This window comes from Podarcis liolepis, assembly GCF_965112155.1.
Source record: "Podarcis liolepis genome assembly, chromosome: W".
Taxonomy (NCBI): Eukaryota; Metazoa; Chordata; class Lepidosauria; order Squamata; family Lacertidae; genus Podarcis; species Podarcis liolepis.
In genome coordinates, this window is record NC_139568.1 from 37,762,310 (window position 1) to 37,780,743 (window position 18,434).

Below are 18,434 nucleotides of genomic sequence, written 5' to 3' on the forward strand. Positions count from 1 at the left end.
CGGCAGGCTCCCCCCGGACGCAAAACCGGCATCGCTGCTCCAGAGTGCGATGACCCGGAACCATCCTCTGCTACCAATGGTGGAATTCGCCCTGGGGCTGCCTGCAAGCCCCCGAAACTCCAAACGTCCTCCGATGTGTGCAGCACTGGAAAAGGCATCTCCCTTCTTCTCCAGGGTGCTCCAGCGACATAAATCAGCTTGATTTATGCACGCTATACTTCTAGCGTTACACAGCAACAAGCGTGGGACATTGTAGATCTAAGCTACTATTTATTTACACTCTATATACAGACTACAGCATAATGGTGTCCGTTCTCTTCCGAGAGAACAGAAGAAGTGAAAGTACAGTCCAAAGTACATACAATGAAAGAGAGATAAGGCTGTCTTCCGTTCCCATAGTCTTCTCAGACAGGCATGTGATTTAAAACAATCTCAAATGCAGCGACGGTGGAGTGAAATGCTAACATCAACCTCAATCCATGAGCCACCATTCATCCTCCAACCACCTCCAGACACTCACACAGAACATTCACTGCCTTCACTGGTTGTGATTTAAATGAGAGGTAGAGCTGGGTATCATCTGCATACTGGTGAAGGGAGCCAGGATGGGCAAGGATCAAGGAGACAAGTGGTTGGTTTCACTCGTCCAAGCAGCCTGTCCACATCCTCGGGGGTAACAGATTGGAATTGATCCCACACAACTTGACTAGACAGGACTCTAGCACTCTCCCGCCCTGGCCCTGTTCCCACGGTGGAGTCTACCTCTTTCCGAACCTGAGCAACTTTATCTGCAAAAAAACTTTGCAAAAAACCATTGCAGGAGATCTTGGGGTCCTCACCAGGCCCCAATGGTGAAGGTTGTTCCGTTAGATTGCAAATCACCTGAGTCTTCTGCTGCTGTTTTCTGCAGATGCAATAGAGGCGGCTAAGAAAGGCTCGATGTTGAGCTCTAACCCATGTTCTGTCTGATTCGGAGTGGGATTTCTGCCACTGGCTCTCTAGCTGTCTCAACGATTGTTTCATTGCCCTCAGATCCGTGGAAAACCATGGGGCTGTCTGGGTTCCATGCAATCTGAGAGGGCGCTTTGGAGCCAGACAGTCGATAGCCCTGGTTAACTCCGCATTCCAGCGGGCCACCAGGGAATCAGCTGAAAGGCCATCAACATGGGATAAGACATTCGCTGCCACCCTTTGGAAACCATTTGGATCCATTACGTGGTGGGGCAGACCATCCAAGTAGGTCCCACCTTCCTGCAGTGGGGAAGGGTCATGGAGAAGTCTAGTTGCACCAGGAAGTGATCCGGGCTGTCTTATTTCAACGGCAAATAACAAGAACCACATATATTATGTTACGTAATGTCAGGGAACTGCCATCGGAGGAACAGGTGGTGGAAGGGCTCACGGAGGCTGGGAGAGACCCAGCAGCTGAAGCAGGAACCAGCAGGGGGAGAGGTGGGTCTCTGAGGGAAAGCGAGCAAGAGGGAGGGCTCAGGGACACGTCCAGCGAGAACAGTGGGGAGGTATCTGAACCTCCCATAGGGAGACCCACTCCTCGCCGGAAACTGTCACGCCGCGAGTCCAGAAGACGTGTTTCCGTTAAGGAGCTTTTATGCTGGAAGCGATTCCGAAAGCAACCACTGTCGGAATCTGCCAGTGACTAGAGCAGCCATGTCTGAGGGGCTCTGTCACAGTCAGAGGTTTGTGGGCTTGAACAAACTCTGAGGGACTACGCTTTTACGCACAAGCAGCTCATCATCCCATCACAGCATTCCGACAGTCTTTGTAAGCTGTTTGTGCAGGAGAAGGCATCATGAGCGACCCAGCCGGAACTGGAGAAGCAGGAGTTGGAGCGGGGCCAAGCCTGGAGGAAAGGTACCGGGCGTTGGAGATCCAGCTAGCGCTGCAGACGGCGAGGCTTGAGGAGAGAAGGGCTCAGGATGCAGACAAAAGGGGAAAAGCCACCCAGTTCCCCAGAAAGGTACCAGGATTGGTGCAGAAGTTTGGGGGGGACCCCAAGGACTACCATGCCTTTAGGACAGAGATGCAGTATGCCCTCAATGTGCAGTTTGATGAATTCCCTGACGAGGAATTGCGAGTGGCTTTCGTGATTGGGCATCTTGAAAAGGGGGCGAGAGACTGGGTGAGACCCCTGATGGCAACGAATAATGACGTCCTAAAGGACACAATGAAGTTCTTTCGTGCCATGGATCTGATGTTTTCCAGCGATATTGAGCAGGGAGTGGTGCGCAGACAGCTAATGGCTTGCAAACAGGGGAGCCGATCTGTCCGTGAAAACTGGACTGAGTTCACCATGCTGGTTCACAGATTGGGGTGGGACTTATCGGCGGAACCCATTCAAATGCTATTTGAAGAAGGTCTTGCTTCGGCTGTGAAAGACGAACTTTTCCGGGGTCCCAGGGCGGATTCTATGGATCAGCTGACCAAATCTGCGCTGACCATAGGAGCGCGCCAGGAGGCGAGAGCTTTGGAGAGGCGGGAAGGGAAGGGGGAACGTTGGAAGGAGTTCCGCATTCCAGACATTCCAGAGCCAGCTTTCCCGCCGGCAGAGCCGATGGAAATCGGGACAGCGTGCGCGCGCGCAGTTTCAAAGCCCAGTGAGGGGGGAAAGAAGGAGGGAAAAGGCGCCCGGAAATGCTATCTCTGCCAACAGCCAGGTCACTTTGCCAGAGTCTGCCCCCAGAGGAAGGAATGGCAAGGGATGGTGGGAGCTGTTGAGGGAAGAGAGGAGGAAAAACCGGAGCAAGTAAAAGCCAACGCCTGGTTGCCACCGTCGGGGCACAGCAGCCAGGCCAAAGAGCAGTGAAGTGCCCACGCCAGAACCTCCTAAACCTGCCCTAGTGATAGAAGTGTTGCTAGAGCTGCAAAACGGACACCCCCTAAAGATAAAGGAGCTGCTGGACTCAGGCAGCTCCTGCAATTTCATGAGCAAAGAGTTTGCAGCTGAACACCAGATACAGACGATCCCTTTAAGCAACCCCCTGCAGGTGACCACGATCGATGGCAGGGAGTTGTTGGGAGGAGAAGTCAGCTTGCAGACCGTCCCAATGATAATGAAGGTGGCAAGGCACACCGAACTGATAGCGTTTAATGTGGCCACCTTGGGAGGAGCTCCTATTATTTTGGGGATGAGCTGGCTAGCGTTACATGATCCGCTGGTGGGCTGTCATCAGAGAGTGGTTTCCTTTGGTTCAGCACATTGCTTAGAACACTGCAAAGGGGGAAAGGGTTCAGCAGGGGCCCAAGCCACCCTAGCAGGGACGGAAGTAACGGAGAAAGTGAAGGTACCACGACAATACGCAGATCTCAGCGACGTGTTCAGCGAAAGGGAAGCTGACCAACTACCCCCGCATAGACCCTTTGACTGTCAAATCAATTTACTCCCTGGGGCACAGCTTCCTGTAGGCAAGTTGTACGCCATGTCAGACAGAGAAATGCAGGAGCTAAGAGAGTTCATTGACAAGAACCTGAAGAGAGGTTTCATCAGAGAGTCCAGAGCGGTGGGAGGTAGCCCAGTGTTTTTTGTGGATAAAAAAAACACGGACAAGCCGAGACTTGTGTGTGACTTCAGGGCTTTAAACGCAGTGTCAGAACCAGTGGCCTTCCCTATGCCCAGGATTGACGACATTTTGACCAGGGTGCGGAAGGGAAAGATTTTTACAAAGCTGGACCTAAGGGGGGTGTACAACCTGATACATATAAGGAAAGGGGATGAATGGAAAACCACCATGTTCACCCCTTTGGGGGCATTTGAATATTTAGTTATGCCATTTGGCCTACAAGCAGGCTCGGCGTGCTTCCAATCGTTTATGAACCACATACTGGGGCCTTTGCTTTACAAGAATTGTGTGGCCTTCCTAGATGACGTGTTGGTGTATTCTGAGAATGAGGAGCAGCATGTGAGAGACGTCAGAGAAGTGTTGAGCAGGCTGCAAGCCAACCGGCTGTGGGTGAAACTGGAGAAGTGTCAGTTTCATACCAAGGAGGTGGAGTTCCTGGGGTACCGCCTGTCAGACAAGGGATTGGCCATGGATCCCGAGGTCCAGGCAGTGCTGGAATGGAAAACACCCAAAACAAAGAAGGATGTGCAGAGGTTCCTAGGGTTTGGGAACTTTTATCGTAAGTTCATCCGAAACTTTGCTCACCTGACGGCGCCCATTACGGACTGTCTCAGCAGTAAGAAGAAATTCGTTTGGACTGAGGAGGCGGAGCGAGCATTTGAGGAACTAAAAAGGGCCTTCGCCTCTGAAGGACAACTTCTGCATGTGGATTTACAAAAAAAGATGAGAGTCGAAACTGACGCATCAGACAGAGCGATTGGGGCGGTGCTTCTGCAGCCAGGGAAGGAGGAGTCAGAGTGGAGACCGTGTGCCTTTTTTTCGCGAAAGCTGAACAAATCCGAGAGGAACTACACGGTGTACGACCGAGAACTACTTGCCATTCATGAGGCTTTCCGGAGATGGAGGCACCTGCTAATTGGAGCACAACATAAGGTGCAAGTGTGCACTGACCACAAGAACCTAGAGTATTGGAGAACGGCCTGAGTGCTCAACCAACGGCAGTTGAGATGGGCTCAGGAGTTCTCCAAATTTAACTTTGAGATTTGTTACGTGCCAGGCCCAGAGAACATTAGGGCGGACGCTCTCTCACGCAAACCTGAATATTTGGAGGGGGAGGGAGCACCCGAAGAAAGACATGTCATTCCAGAGGACCGCTGGGTGTGTGGGGCGGCATTGGTGGGGCAAAGAGAACTGGTAGAGGGAACGGAGAATGATGAATACGCCCAGGACAAACTCAGGGGTCTCAGGGGGGAGGGAGATAAACCCGGAGGTTTTGAGGAGAGAAACGGGGCGTTGTATTACAAGGGAGTGTTATATATACCTGAAGGAGAGTTGAGGGGGAAGGTACTCAAGCAGCTGCACGATAGCCCCACAGCGGGGCATTTTGGGCAACACAAAACCATGTGGCTGGTTACCAGGGAATTTTGGTGGCCCAAGGTCAGGGAAGATGTGCGGGAGTATGTGAGAGGTTGTGACCAATGCCAGCGAGCCAAAGGGGAGAGGCGGGCGCCGGCAGGGTTATTAGAACCGCTACCCACACCTGAAAGACCATGGGAAGCAGTGGCAATAGATTTCATGACTGATCTGCCAAGGTCCCGAGGGAAAACAGCCATCATGGTTGTGGTAGACCTGTTAACCAAAATGGCCCACTTTATAGCCTGCTCACATGCTGTCACGGCAGAAGAAACAGCTAAATTGTTTGTAGAAAATGTGTTAAGGTTGCATGGCGCCCCCTTGAGGGTGGTTTCAGACCGAGGGAAACAATTTGCTTCCAGGTTCTGGAGGACGCTCATGAGCTTACTGCATGTAGAGGTCAATTTTTCGACTGCCCGGCATCCTGAAACCAACGGGCAGGCGGAAAGAACCAACGGCATCCTCCAGCAATATCTGAGGTGTTATGTCAATGACAGAGAGAATGATTGGGTGGAGAAGCTGGCGTTGGCGGAATTTGCCTACAACAATGCGGAGAACGTGTCCACAGGGATGAGCCCCTTTTTGGCTAATTACGGGTGCCATCCCAGGGCTTTCCCAGGGGGGGAAGGGGAGAGTTGGAGCGTCCCGGCTGCCGAACAGTTCGTAGAAGAAATGGAAGCGATCCATCGTCAGCTCCAACTTAACTTAGACAGGGCCAAGGAGGAGTATAAGAGGCAGGCAGACAAAAACAGAAGGGAAGGTGAAACCATTAGGGTGGGGGATCAGGTGTGGCTGTCAACCCAAGGGTTACCATTCAAGGGGGGTTGTAAGAAGTTAAGACCCAAAAGATTGGGCCCATTTGAAGTCACGCAACAGGTCAACCCAGTGGCTTTCAGACTCCGGTTACCGAACCACATGAAGCTGCACCCAGTTTTCCACAGGTCGTTGCTGTCACCGTATAGAGGGGACAGAGAAGGGAGGTTCACTCGGGGACCAGCAATGGAGGAAAGGGAACACAGCAACCATGTGGCGGAGATACTCGATTCCAGGTGGAAGGGAGATCAAGTGGAGTATTTGGTAATGTGGGAAGGGGAACCGGAGTCGGAAAACACCTGGGTCATGGCAGAGGATGTCAATGACGAGGTCTTAATAGAAACTTTTCATCAGAGGTTCCCACGTAAACCTCAGCCTGTAGCGAGGTTCCGGAGGGAATACTTTGCAACCACAGATGAGGAAGAGGAGTTGGAGGGGTTCACAGATTCCGAGGAGGAGGAGGATTCAGCGACCCGGAACGGCGACCGATGGAGGGAAATGTTCGAGACGTCTGAAGATGAAGAGGATTCTTTTAGGGGTTTTACCTCCTCACCGCCCAGAGGAGAGGGAACGGGAGGGGGTGAAGGGGGTCCTGGAGGGGAGGTGGATGTCAGGGAACTGCCATCGGAGGAACAGGTGGTGGAAGGGCTCACGGAGGCTGGGAGAGACCCAGCAGCTGAAGCAGGAACCAGCAGGGGGAGAGGTGGGTCTCTGAGGGAAAGCGAGCAAGAGGGAGGGCTCAGGGATACGTCCAGCGAGAACAGTGGGGAGGTTTCTGAACCTCCCATAGGGAGACCCACTCCTCGCCGGAAACTGTCACGCCGCGAGTCCAGAAGACGTGTTTCCGTTAAGGAGCTTTTATGCTGGAAGCGATTCCGAAAGCAACCACTGTCGGAATCTGCCAGTGACTAGAGCAGCCATGTCTGAGGGGCTCTGTCACAGTCAGAGGTTTGTAGGCTTGAACAAACTCTGAGGGACTACGATTTTACGCACAAGCAGCTCATCATCCCATCACACGTAAAATGTGGGGTGCTTGGTTATTGTTGTTAATTAATGGGAAGGGACATAGCTAAAGTGGTAGAGCATCTGATCTGCATGCAGAAAGGGTCCCGTGTTCAATCCCTGGCATATTCAGATAGGAAAGGCTTCCCGCTTAAAACCCTGGAGACCTTCTGATTATTATTATTATTATTATTATTATTATTATTATTATTATTATTATTATTTATTAGATTTATATACCGTCCTTCCTCACAATATCTCAGGGCTGTTCACAGGATGAAAATGCAAGGTAAATAGTTAAAATAAAAACAAAACAATACGCCCCCCTCCCACAAACACATTTAAAAGGCTGTAAAATAGTCTTATAAAACCAAAAAATACAAAACAAAATACAAATTAACATGTAACACATAACATTTAAGAACAACTAAAAACAACCCTACCCCTCAAATAAGCAACACCCACCCAAGTTAAAATCCCATCCCCTTTAACACCATTATTTTTTCAAAAGGGGGTTGGCCCACACCCTCATTGGCCCACACCCTTTGGTGTTGCCCTGCTGGAGGCATCCTTGCTGATGCCAGTCAGTGTACACAATATTTAAGGAGTTCGGCCAGTATAAGGACGCTTCCTATGTTTCCATCTAAACAGTGTTCAATAAATTAATGAATGAATGCTCCTCTATTATATACTGGTTTTAGACTGGTGCTGTTTTTTATTTTAGATAGGGTTGAAATAATCTAATCTGGACCCCATTAAAGGTAAAAAGGTAAAGGACCCCTGGACAGTTAAGCCCAGTCAAAGGCGACTATGGGATGTGGCGCTCATCTCGCTTCAGGCTGAGGGAGCCGGTGTTTGTTCACAGATAGCTTTCCGGGTCATGCGGCCAGCATGACTAACCACTTCTGGCGCAACGGGACACCGTGATAAGTGCCAGAGCACATGGAAACACAATTTACCTTCCTGCTGCAGTGTTATCTACTTATCTACTCACGCTGGTGCACTTTCAAACTGCTGGGTTGGCAGGAGCTTGGACAAAGCAATGGGAGCGCAGAGGCTCAGTGGTTTAGACCACAGCGCAACCCACATCCCTTGGACCCCATTTGTTGGGATGTGAATAGATGCTAGGAAAGGACAATATCTAATAAATATATCCTCTGCTAGCATCTATTCACACCCCAACACTTTCTTCTCTTTTAATTGGGCCTGTTCTTGTCCATTTTGTACTTGCAAGGAACCAATTCTTCCAGGACACAGCACCTACTCTCTGGAATCCCCTGCCCACTGAAATTAAGCAGGTGCCTTCCTTGTACCATTTTATTTATTTTTATTTTTTTAAAAATAATTTTTATTAACCAACCAATCAGATCAAATCACATCACATAAATTCCGAATTACAAAGCCGAATTTTATTTTATTTTGTTGGGGGGACCCATATTTCAAGTTCCGAAGGGGATTCCAATCATCTTCTTGCTGCTGCGTTAACATCCACAAATCTGTCCAAATAATGTTCATAATTCTATCCAGTCCTATCTTGCTGTTCTCACATCTCATCTTGTTCGTATATTTTTCTTTTTTTCTTTAGGATCTCTTCTGATAATCTCCTTAAGCAGGTAAACACCAGTTACCTGCCAACAAAATGGCTGGGGCATGCTCCACAGAGGGGGATGCGCTGGGACAACCGATCTCAGTGATCACAGGTAGGAGGAGGAGTTACGCTAAGACCAGACCATGTCATTACAGAGGAGGCAGGTTTAGTCGTCTGAGGACTATCCCTGCCTCCGGGTCTGGTCCTGACCGGACAGATACTAGAATCAGCAAGGGATACCCACATGCCCTGAAGGTGCTGCTGTGCAATGCCAGGTCAATGATTCATAAGACCACTGCCATCCATGACTTGATCATGGATGGAGGATTTGACCTGGCATGTGTAACAGAGACTTGGTTGGGTGAAGCAGATGGGCCTGTCCTTGCCGCTGCTTGTCCACCAGGTTTCTCTTACGCACAGCAACCCAGGCCTTGTGGGCGGGGAGGGGGGGTTGCAGGGATTTTTAGGAAGTCATTAGTTTGCTCCAGGCGTCCTATTGGGAAGACCCAGTTCTCTGAGTGCATGTTATGGAAGTTGGGCAATAGGGGCAGTACAGGATTCCTTTTGGTGTACTGACCTCCCCGCTGCACCAAGGATTCCCGGCCCGAGCTGCTTCAGGTTGTGGCAGATGTTCTCCTGGAGACACCTTCATAGAATCATAGAATCATAGAATCATAGAGTTGGAAGAGACAACAAGGGCCATCGAGTCCAACCCCCTGCCAAGCAGGAAACACCATCAGAGCACTCCTGACATATGGTTGTCAAGCCTCTGCTTAAAGACCTCCAAAGTAGGAGACTCCACCACACTCCTTGGCAGCAAATTCCACTGTCGAACAGCTCTTACTGTCAGGAAGTTCTTCCTAATGTTTAGGTGGAATCTTCTTTCTTGTAGTTTGGATCCATTGCTCCGTGTCCACTTCTCTGGAGCAGCAGAAAACAACCTGTCCCCCTCCTCTATATGACATCCTTTTATATATTTGAACATGGCTATCATATCACCCCTTAACCTCCTCTTCTCCAGGCTAAACATGCCCAGCTCCCTTAGCCGTTCCTCCTAAGGCATCGTTTCCAGGCCTTTGACCATTTTGGTTGCCCTCCTCTGGACACGTTCCAGTTTGTCAGTGTCCTTCTTGAACTGTGGTGCCCAGAACTGGACACAGTACTCCAGGTGAGGTCTGACCAGAGCAGAATACAGTGGCACTATTACTTCCCTTGATCTAGATGCTATACTCCTATTGATGCAGCCCAGAATTGCATTGGCTTTTTTAGCTGCTGCGTCACACTGTTGGCTCATGTCAAGTTTGTGGTCAACCAAGACTCCTAGATCCTTTTCACATGTACTGCTCTCAAGCCAGGTGTCACCCATCTTGTATTTGTGCCTCTCATTTTTTTTGCCCAAGTGTAATACTTTACATTTCTCCTTGTTAAAATTCATCTTGTTTGTTTTTGCCCAGTTCTCTAATCTGTCAAGGTCGTTTTGAAGTGTGATCCTGTCCTCTGGGGTGTTAGCCACCCCTCCCAGTTTGGTGTCATCTGCAAATTTGATCAGGATGCCCTTGAGTCCATCATCCAAGTCATTGATAAAGATGTTGAATAAGACCAGGCCCAAGACAGAACCCTGTGGCACCCCACTAGTCACTCTTCTCCAGGATGAAGAGGAACCATTGATGAGCACCCTTTGGGTTCGGTCAGCCAGCCAGTTACAAATCCACTGAGTGGTAGCATAGTCAAGACCGCATTTTACCAGCTTCTTTAGAAGAAGAAGAAGAAGAGTTTGGATTTGATATCCCGCCTTTCACTCCCTTTAAGGAGTCTCAAAGCGGCTAACATTCTCCTTTCCCTTCCTCCCCCACAACAAACACTCTGTGAGGTGAGTGGGGCTGAGAGACTTCAGAGAAGTGTGACTGGCCCAAGGTCACCCAGCAGCTGCATGTGGAGGAGCAGAGACGCGAACCCGGTTCCCCAGATTACAAGTCTATTTACAAGAATATCATGGGGCACCTTGTCAAATGCCTTGCTGAAATCAAGGTAGGCTACATCCACTGCGTTCCCTTCATCTACCAGGCTTGTAATTCTGTCAAAAAACGAGATCAGGTTAGTCTGACATGACTTATTTTTCAGAAATCCATGCTGACTATTGGTGATCACAGCATTCCTTTCTAGGTGCTCACAGACTGTTTGCTTAATGATCTGCTCCAGAATCTTCCCTGGTATTGATGTCAGACTGACTGGGCGATAATTATTTGGGTCCTCTCTTTTGCCCTTTTTGAAAATAGGGACAACATTTGCCCTCCTCCAGTCTGCCGGGACTTCGCCTGTTCTCCAGGAATTCTCAAAGATGACTGCCAGTGGTTCTGAGATCACATCTGCCAGTTCTTTTAATACTCTTGGATGCAGTTCATCTGGCCCTGGAGACTTGAATACATCTAAACTAGCCAAATATTCTTGTACTATCTCCTTAGTTATTCTGGGCTGTGTTTCCTTTGCTGAATCATTTTCTCCAAATTCTTCAGGTCGGGCATTGTTTTCTTTATCGGAGAAGACTGAGGCAAAGAAGGCATTGAGGAGTTCAGCCCTTTCTGTGTCCCCTGTTTGCATTTCACCATCTTCTCCTCTGAGTGACCCCACTGTTTCTTTGTTCTTCCTTTTGCTACGAACATACCCATAAAAGCCTTTTTTGTTGCTTTTAACCTCTCTAGCAAGCCTGAGTTCATTCTGTGCTTTAGCTTTTCTGACTTTGTGTCTACACGTGCTGGCTATTTGTTTGAATTCCTCTTTGGTGGTTTCCCCCCTTTTCCATTTTTTGTACACATCCTTTTTTAATCTTAACTCAGTTAAAAGTTCTTTAGATAGCCACCCTGGCTTCTTTAGGCACCTTCCATGTTTCCGTCTCAATGGTATTGCCTGAAGTTGTGCTTTTACTATCTCCCTCTTAACAAACTCCCAGCCATCATGAACTCCCTTTCCTTTTAGTATTGCTGTCCATGGGATCTCACCCAGCACTTCCCTAAGTTTTATGAAGTCGGCTTTCTTAAAGTCAAGAAATTGAGTCCTAGTATGCTTGGCTGCTCCTTTCCGCTGCATAGTAAACTTCAGAAGAGCATGATCACTCGCGCCTAATGATCCTTCCACTTCTACCCCACTAACCAGGTCATCAACATTGGTTAGGACCAGATCTAAAATGGCTGTTCCTCTTGTTGCTTCTCCCACTTTCTGGACAATGAAGTTGTCTGCAAGGCCAGTGAGGAATCTGTTTGACCTTATGCTCTTGGCTGAGTTTGACGTCCAACAAATATCCGGGTAATTGAAGTCCCCCATTACTACTATCTCCCTTCCTTTTGCATGCTTGGCCATCTGTTCCAGGAAGGCATCATCTATGTCCTCCGTTTGGCTTGGGGATCTATAGTAAACTCCCACAATGAGGTCTCTGTTATTCTTCTCTCCCTTAATTTTGACCCAAATGCTCTCACTTTGGCTTTGAGGTTCTAAATCTTGGATCTCTTCACAGGTATACACATCCCTGACATATAACGCCACTCCTCCTCCTTTCTTGTCTGGTCTGTTTCTCCGAAATAGATTGTATCCCCCCATTATTACATTCCAATCGTGGGACTTATCCCACCAGGTTTCAGTGATGCCTATTATGTCATATTTAGTTTGCTGTACCAAGAGCTCAAGCTCATCTTGTTTATTTCCCATGCTTTGCGCATTAGTGTACAGACATTGAAGTCCATTAATCATTCCCCCGTGTCTCTTATTTAAGGATTTTTTCCTCCCACCACTAGGTCCGCGTGCTGTTTGCTCCATTTGGTCTATGACATTTGGATGATCATCTTCATTAATTGATAGACTCCTACCTTCAGGAGCACTGTCTCCCTCCCCCACATTAGTCAGTTTAAAGCCCTCCTGATGAGGTTTCTGAGATTTTTGGCAAAAACATTTCTCCCAACCGTTGTGAGGTGCAGCCCATCACTTGCCAGAAGTCCATCTTCAAGAAACTGCAGTCCGTGATCTAAGAATCCAAACCGTTCCTGTTTACACCATTTGCGAAGCCAGCTGTTCACTTCCACTATTTTCCCCTCTCTCCCTGGGCCACGTCGTTCAACTGGGAGGACAGACGAGATGACAATTTGTGCATTTAGTTGCTTCAATTTCCTGCCGAGAGCCTCGTAGTCTCTTTTGATCTTCTGGAGGCTATTGCTTGCAGTGTCATTGGTTCCCACATGAACCAAGAGGAAGGGGTATTTGTCAGTGGGTTTTATGATTCCTTGCAGTCGTTCAGTTACATCTTGGATCTTAGCCCCGGGGAGACAGCACACTTCCCGAGACATCTTGTCAGGCCCACAGATCACTGCTTCTGTTCCCCTCAGTAGGGAATCCCCTATCACCACTACACGCCTCCTCTTGGGTTTGGTCGGGGTTCTTCCGTGAGCTGTCCGTTCCAAGGTCGCCTGCACATTCCCTGGGGACTGATATTGCTGCTCGTCTTCATATACCTGACCTTGTTTGGTTGTCCTAGGGGATTTTAATATCCATGCCGACACGATCTTACAAGGGACCGCTCGGGACTTCGTGGAAAGCATGGCCTCCATGGGGCTGTCCCTGAATAAGTTTGGCCCAACCCATAGCCGCGGACATGCCTTGGACCTGGTGTTTACCTCTATGGATGTTTGTGATCTGACACTAAGTAAAAGTGAAACGAAAGAAGTGCCATGGTCAGACCACTTCCTGGTGCAACTTGACTTCTCCGCGACCCTTCCCCTCTGCAGGGAGGTGGGACCAATTCAGATGGTCCGCCCCCGCCACTTAATGGATCCAAATGGTTTCCAGAGAGTTGTAGGGGATGCTTTATCCCATGTTGATGGCCTTTCAGCTGATTCCCCGGTGGCCTGCTGGAATGTGGAGTTAACCAGGGCTATTGACTGTTTGGCTCCGAAGCGCCCTCTCCGATTGCATGGAGCCCGGACAGCCCCATGGTTTTCCACGGATCTGAGGGCAATGAAACAAACGCTGAGACGGCTAGAGCGCCAGTGGCGGATGACCCATTCTGAAGCTGGCCGGACACAGGTTAGAGCTCAACGTCGAGCCTACCAAGTGGCGGTAGCGACGGCGAAGAAGACTTTCTTCACCGCCTCTATTGCATCTGCAGAAAACAGCAGCAGGAGACTTTTTCAGGTGGTCCGCAATTTAGCGGAACCACCTGCTACATCGGGGCCCAGTACGGGCCACATGATCTACTGCAATGATTTTGCTAAGTTTTTTGCAGATAAAGTCGCTCAGATTCGGGAAGAGGTAGACGCCACCGTGGGAGCAGGGCCGGGGCGGGGGAGTGCTAGAGTCCTGTCTAGTCAAATTGCGTGGGATCAATTCCAATCTGTTACCTCCGAGGATGTGGACAGGCTGCTTGGACGAGTGAAACCAACCACCTGTCTCCTGGATCCTTGCCCATCCTGGCTTATAAAAGCTAGCCGGGAAGGGCTGGGCGGTGGGCTTCGTGGGTTGGTGAATGCTTCCCTCCGTGAGGGAGCCTTCCCAGACCTGCTGAAAGAGGCGGTTATTAAACCGCTTCTTAAAAAACCATCTTTAGATGCGGCCATGATGGCCAACTATCGCCCAGTCTCAAATCTTCCATTCTTGGGCAAGGTGATTGAGCGAGTGGTTGCTGAACAACTCCAGACACGCCTGGAAGAAGCGGATCCATTTGGATCCCTTCCAGACGGGATTCAGGCCTCATCACGGGACTGAAACTGCCTTGGTTGCACTGGTTGATGATCTCCGGCGGGCTAGGGACAAAGGTGAGAGCTGTTTCCTAGTTCTGCTGGATCTCTCAGCGGCGTTTGATACCATCGACCATAACATCCTTCTGGACCGTCTTGAGGGGCTGGGAACTGGGGGCACTGTCATACAGTAATTCCGCTCCTTCCTCCTGGGCCGTGTTCTGAAAGTGGTGGTGGGGGATGAGTGTTCAGACCCCTGGGCTCTCACTTGTGGGGTGCCTCAGGGTTCTGTCCTCTCCCCCATGCTTTTCAACATCTACATGCAGCCGCTGGGAGAGAGCATCAGGAGGTTTGGACTGGGTGTTCATCAGTATGCGGATGATACCCAGCTCTACCTCTCTTTCAAATCAGAACCAGTGAAGGCGGTGACGGTCCTGTGTGCGTGTCTGGAAGCAGTTGGAGGATGGATGGCGGCTAACAGATTGAGATTGAATCCTGACAGGACAGAAGTACTGTTTCTGGGGGACAGGAGGTGGGCAGGTGTGGAGGATTCCCTGGTCCTGAATGGGGTAACTGTGCCCCTGAAGGACCAGGTGCGCAGCCTGGGAGTCATTTTGGACTCACAGCTGTCCATGGAGGCACAGGTTAAATCCGTGTCCAGGGCAGCTGTGTACCAGCTCCATCTGGTACGTAGGCTGAGAACCTATCTGCCTGCGGACTATCTCGCCAGAGTGGTGCATGCTCTGGTTATCTCCCGCTTGGACTACTGCAATGCGCTCTACGTGGGGCTACCTTTGAAGGTGACCCGGAAACTACAACTAATCCAGAATGCAGCAGCCAGACTGGTGACTGGGGGCGGCCGCCGAGACCATATAACACCGGTCTTGAAAGACCTACATTGGCTCCCAGTACGTTTCCGAGCACAATTCAAAGTGTTGGTGCTGACCTTTAAAGCCCTAAACTGCCTCGGTCCAGTATACCTGAAGGAGCGTCTCCACCCCCATCGTTCTACCCGGACACTGAGGTCCAGCACCGAGGGCCTTCTGGCGGTTCCCTCACTGCGAGAAGCCAAGTTACAGGGAACCAGGCAGAGGGCCTTCTCGGTAGTGGCACCCTCCCTGTGGAACGCCCTCCCACCAGATGTCAAAGAGAACAACTACCAGGCTTTTAGAAGACATCTGAAGGCAGCCCTGTTTCGGGAAGCTTTTAATGTTTGATGTAGCACAGTATTTTAATATTCTTTTGGAAGCCGCCCAGAGTGGCTGGGGAAACCCAGCCAGATGGGCGGGGTATAAATAATAAATTATATTATTATTATTATTATTATTATTATAATCCTGTGTGAATTTTCCGTTCGTCCAATCATCATGTCGAGATGGTTTCCATATATCATCACTTTCATAAATAAAAGCACTCTTTCCGTCATCAGTCTTGCAGATCTGTCGCCCTTCCTTGTACCATTTTAGACGTACTCAAAACATTTCCATTTAGGCAAGCCTACCCAGCTGTACAATTTTATTATGTACATTTGTTCTTTTTTTAAAAATGTTGATTTTTATCTCTTTTATTGCTTTATTATTTTACTATTTTTAAAGTCTGATTTTTTTGCTATTTTGTATGAATGTTTTATTTCACTCTATGTATATATTTTTAATTAAGCAGTATATAATACATGTTAAATAAAAAAAACAGAAAATATGCAGGCACTGTTTTTCTTTGAACAGAAATGCAGTGGTAGCTCGGGTTACATACGCTTCAGCTTACATACGCTTCAGGTTACAGACTCCGCTAACCCAGAAATAGTGCTTCAGGTTAAGAACTTTGCTTCAGGATAAGAACAGAAATTGTGCTACGGCAGCAGGAGGCCCCATTAGCTAAAGTGGTGCTTCAGGTTAAGAACAGTTTCAGGTTAAGAAAGGACCTCCGGAACAAATTAAGTACGTAACCAGAGGTAGCACTGTAAAATGCTGGAGAATACTAAGCCTTCTAAGTTGCTATGTATTGGGTCACACAAGGACACAAAAGATGCAAGAGGAGGGGGGAAAGTGACAACTCTAAATGGTTAAGGACTCCTTTTTTGTGTCATTTTCCTTTAAAAATAAATTTCAGAGTGCACATCTGGGGTGTATCTATAGGAGGCAGTGATGTTAAAAGAGGATTGGATAAATTCATGGAAGGGCAATCAATGGCTTCTTGCCATGATGGCTAGGCTATGCTCTGTTTCCATTGTCAGAGGCAGTAATCCTTCTGAATACTAGTTTCTTGAAACCATAGGAGGGGAAGGTGCTCGTATGCTCTCTGGTTTTGCTCTCTGGTTTCCCACAGGCATCTGGGTGGCCCCCATGGGAACAGGATGCTGGACCAGATGGGTCATTGGAGTAGTCCAGCAGGCTCTTTTTAGTCCTACTTGGAATAGACCCTTTGAAATTACTGTGCATGAGTAACATAGGCCCCATAATTTTAATGTGTGCACTTTGAATAAAACTTAGTTGGTGTTATGTACTGAGTTGAATAGGATTCAAAATGCAGCAGTCTGATTGGTCCGCAGGAGCCACCCAATCCAGCTCCAGGTGGAAGTGAATCCGCAACCTGATTGGCCTACAGGAGAATCCCAGAATTAGCCAATCACGTGCGACCCATTGTTTAAATAATGTATATAAAGCAGACAGTTTGGGGGAACTTCCATTCCTCCTCACCACTATGAGCTGAATAAAGAGCATGAAATCCACACTCGACTCCGAGTATATTTCAGTTGGATATGACCCTTGGGCTTTAAAAAGGGACTTTGATCTGAAAAGGTGGAAGACGACTGCCCTGCATTATTGCACTTAACTTTTTCTCAGTCTTCTTTATGCCCAGAGTGCAGAACTAGAACTAATGGCTAAATATTAGAGGGTACTTCACAGGGGCAGGAGCTTTTCAAAAGTGCACAGGACTGCCTCTGGAGGTGGGCAGGCTTTCCATTACAGTGGGTCTTTTACCCAGCTCTTTTTTCAGGGATGCTGTGGTTGCATCCTGCATTTTAGACCCTTTGCCCGGCAGGGGATTGGACTAGATGACCTCTGAAAGACCCAACTTCAATTACCGTATGCACTCCTAGTCTGGGCATGACTATATGGTTGATTTGTTTCAATGGGTATTTCCTAGGTATATTTTACAACCCTATGACTTTTTTTTTCTTTAAATCTCCAGAGATCTGGGAAAGAGAATCCTGTAGAAAGCAAGATCAAGAGGAACCGTGTGCTGGTCTGTGCTCCGTCCAACGCTGCTCTAGATCACCTCATGAAAATAATGATTGTTGAGTTCAAGGAAAAATGTCAGGACAAGGAAAAGCCTTTGGGTATGATGAGTTCTTGGCCAGTTCTCATCTGTGGAATTCATAGCTGGAGGGAGCAATTGGCTTGGTCATAACGGAAGAATAAGACATTATTCCGTGTTTAAGTTACTTAGACCCTCCCCCACCTGCCAGTATAGGTAGTGGGTGCTTTGCTTTTCCTAAGGCATTTGTCCTTGCAGAGAATCCATCTGAAATCCTTTGGGACAGGGTTGGATCTTGGTGGTGGACCATGTGTTTGGAATGCTGAAGGCCCCCAATCTAATCTCCCTGATGCCCTCTGTTTATCCTGTAGACTCCAAGCAAAGCCTTTCTTGTACATCCTTACACTTTTTAAAGGTTCTTTGGGATCCTTTTAGTGCTGCACTTACCTACTAAAAGCTTTGCTGCACTTATTTTTACTGGTTTTAGTGTTGTATTTTTATTTTGTTGTTTTGTCTTGTTTTCTGTAAGCTGCCCTAAGGGTGTCTGCAGCAAAAGAACCTTGACGAGGAACGAGTTTCATAGTTAACTGTGCACTGTGTGAATAAGTAATTTAGTTCCAGTGTTATGAGACAGAGGGAGAAACTTTTCTGTAGCCACTCTCTCCATGCCTTGCATAATTCTATAAACATCTGGCTTGTTGCCTCTTGCCTTTTCTCTAAACCAAAAAGTCCCAAATGTTACAACCTTTCCTTGTAGGGGAGTTGCTGTATCCCCTTGGTCATTTTGGTTGCCATTTTTTGAACTTTTCTAACTCTTATTGAGGATGTGCAAGATACAGATTTCAGGATTTGCTAAGCAGATCAAAAGTATTTATTTGCCAAATGTCTTTCTAGTTTAAAAAAGCTAGCTGTACTTCAGCAGGGCTCTAAGTGTCTGTTTCACACCCAGGAAACTGTGGTGACATCAACCTGGTGAGGCTGGGGGAAGAAAAATTGATCAGCAAGGACGTACAGAAATTCAGTCTGGATGCCCAGGCCAATCGCAGAATGAGTGAGTAGTTTGTA

The 18,434-nt window shown here is 48.4% G+C and overlaps 1 protein-coding gene across 1 annotated transcript in view; it reads left to right on the top strand.

Annotated features, from left to right (window-relative positions):
- Positions 1-18,434, top strand: part of LOC310697844 (putative helicase senataxin) — a gene marked incomplete at its 3' end in the record, with an annotated part of 269,703 nt that overhangs the window by 243,719 nt on the left and 7,550 nt on the right. The window contains exons 14-15 of the mRNA XM_083484468.1: positions 17,304-17,451; positions 18,319-18,420. Coding sequence (XP_083340594.1) covers positions 17,304-17,451; positions 18,319-18,420 — 250 coding nt within the window. The remainder of the gene's footprint in view (positions 1-17,303; positions 17,452-18,318; positions 18,421-18,434) is intronic.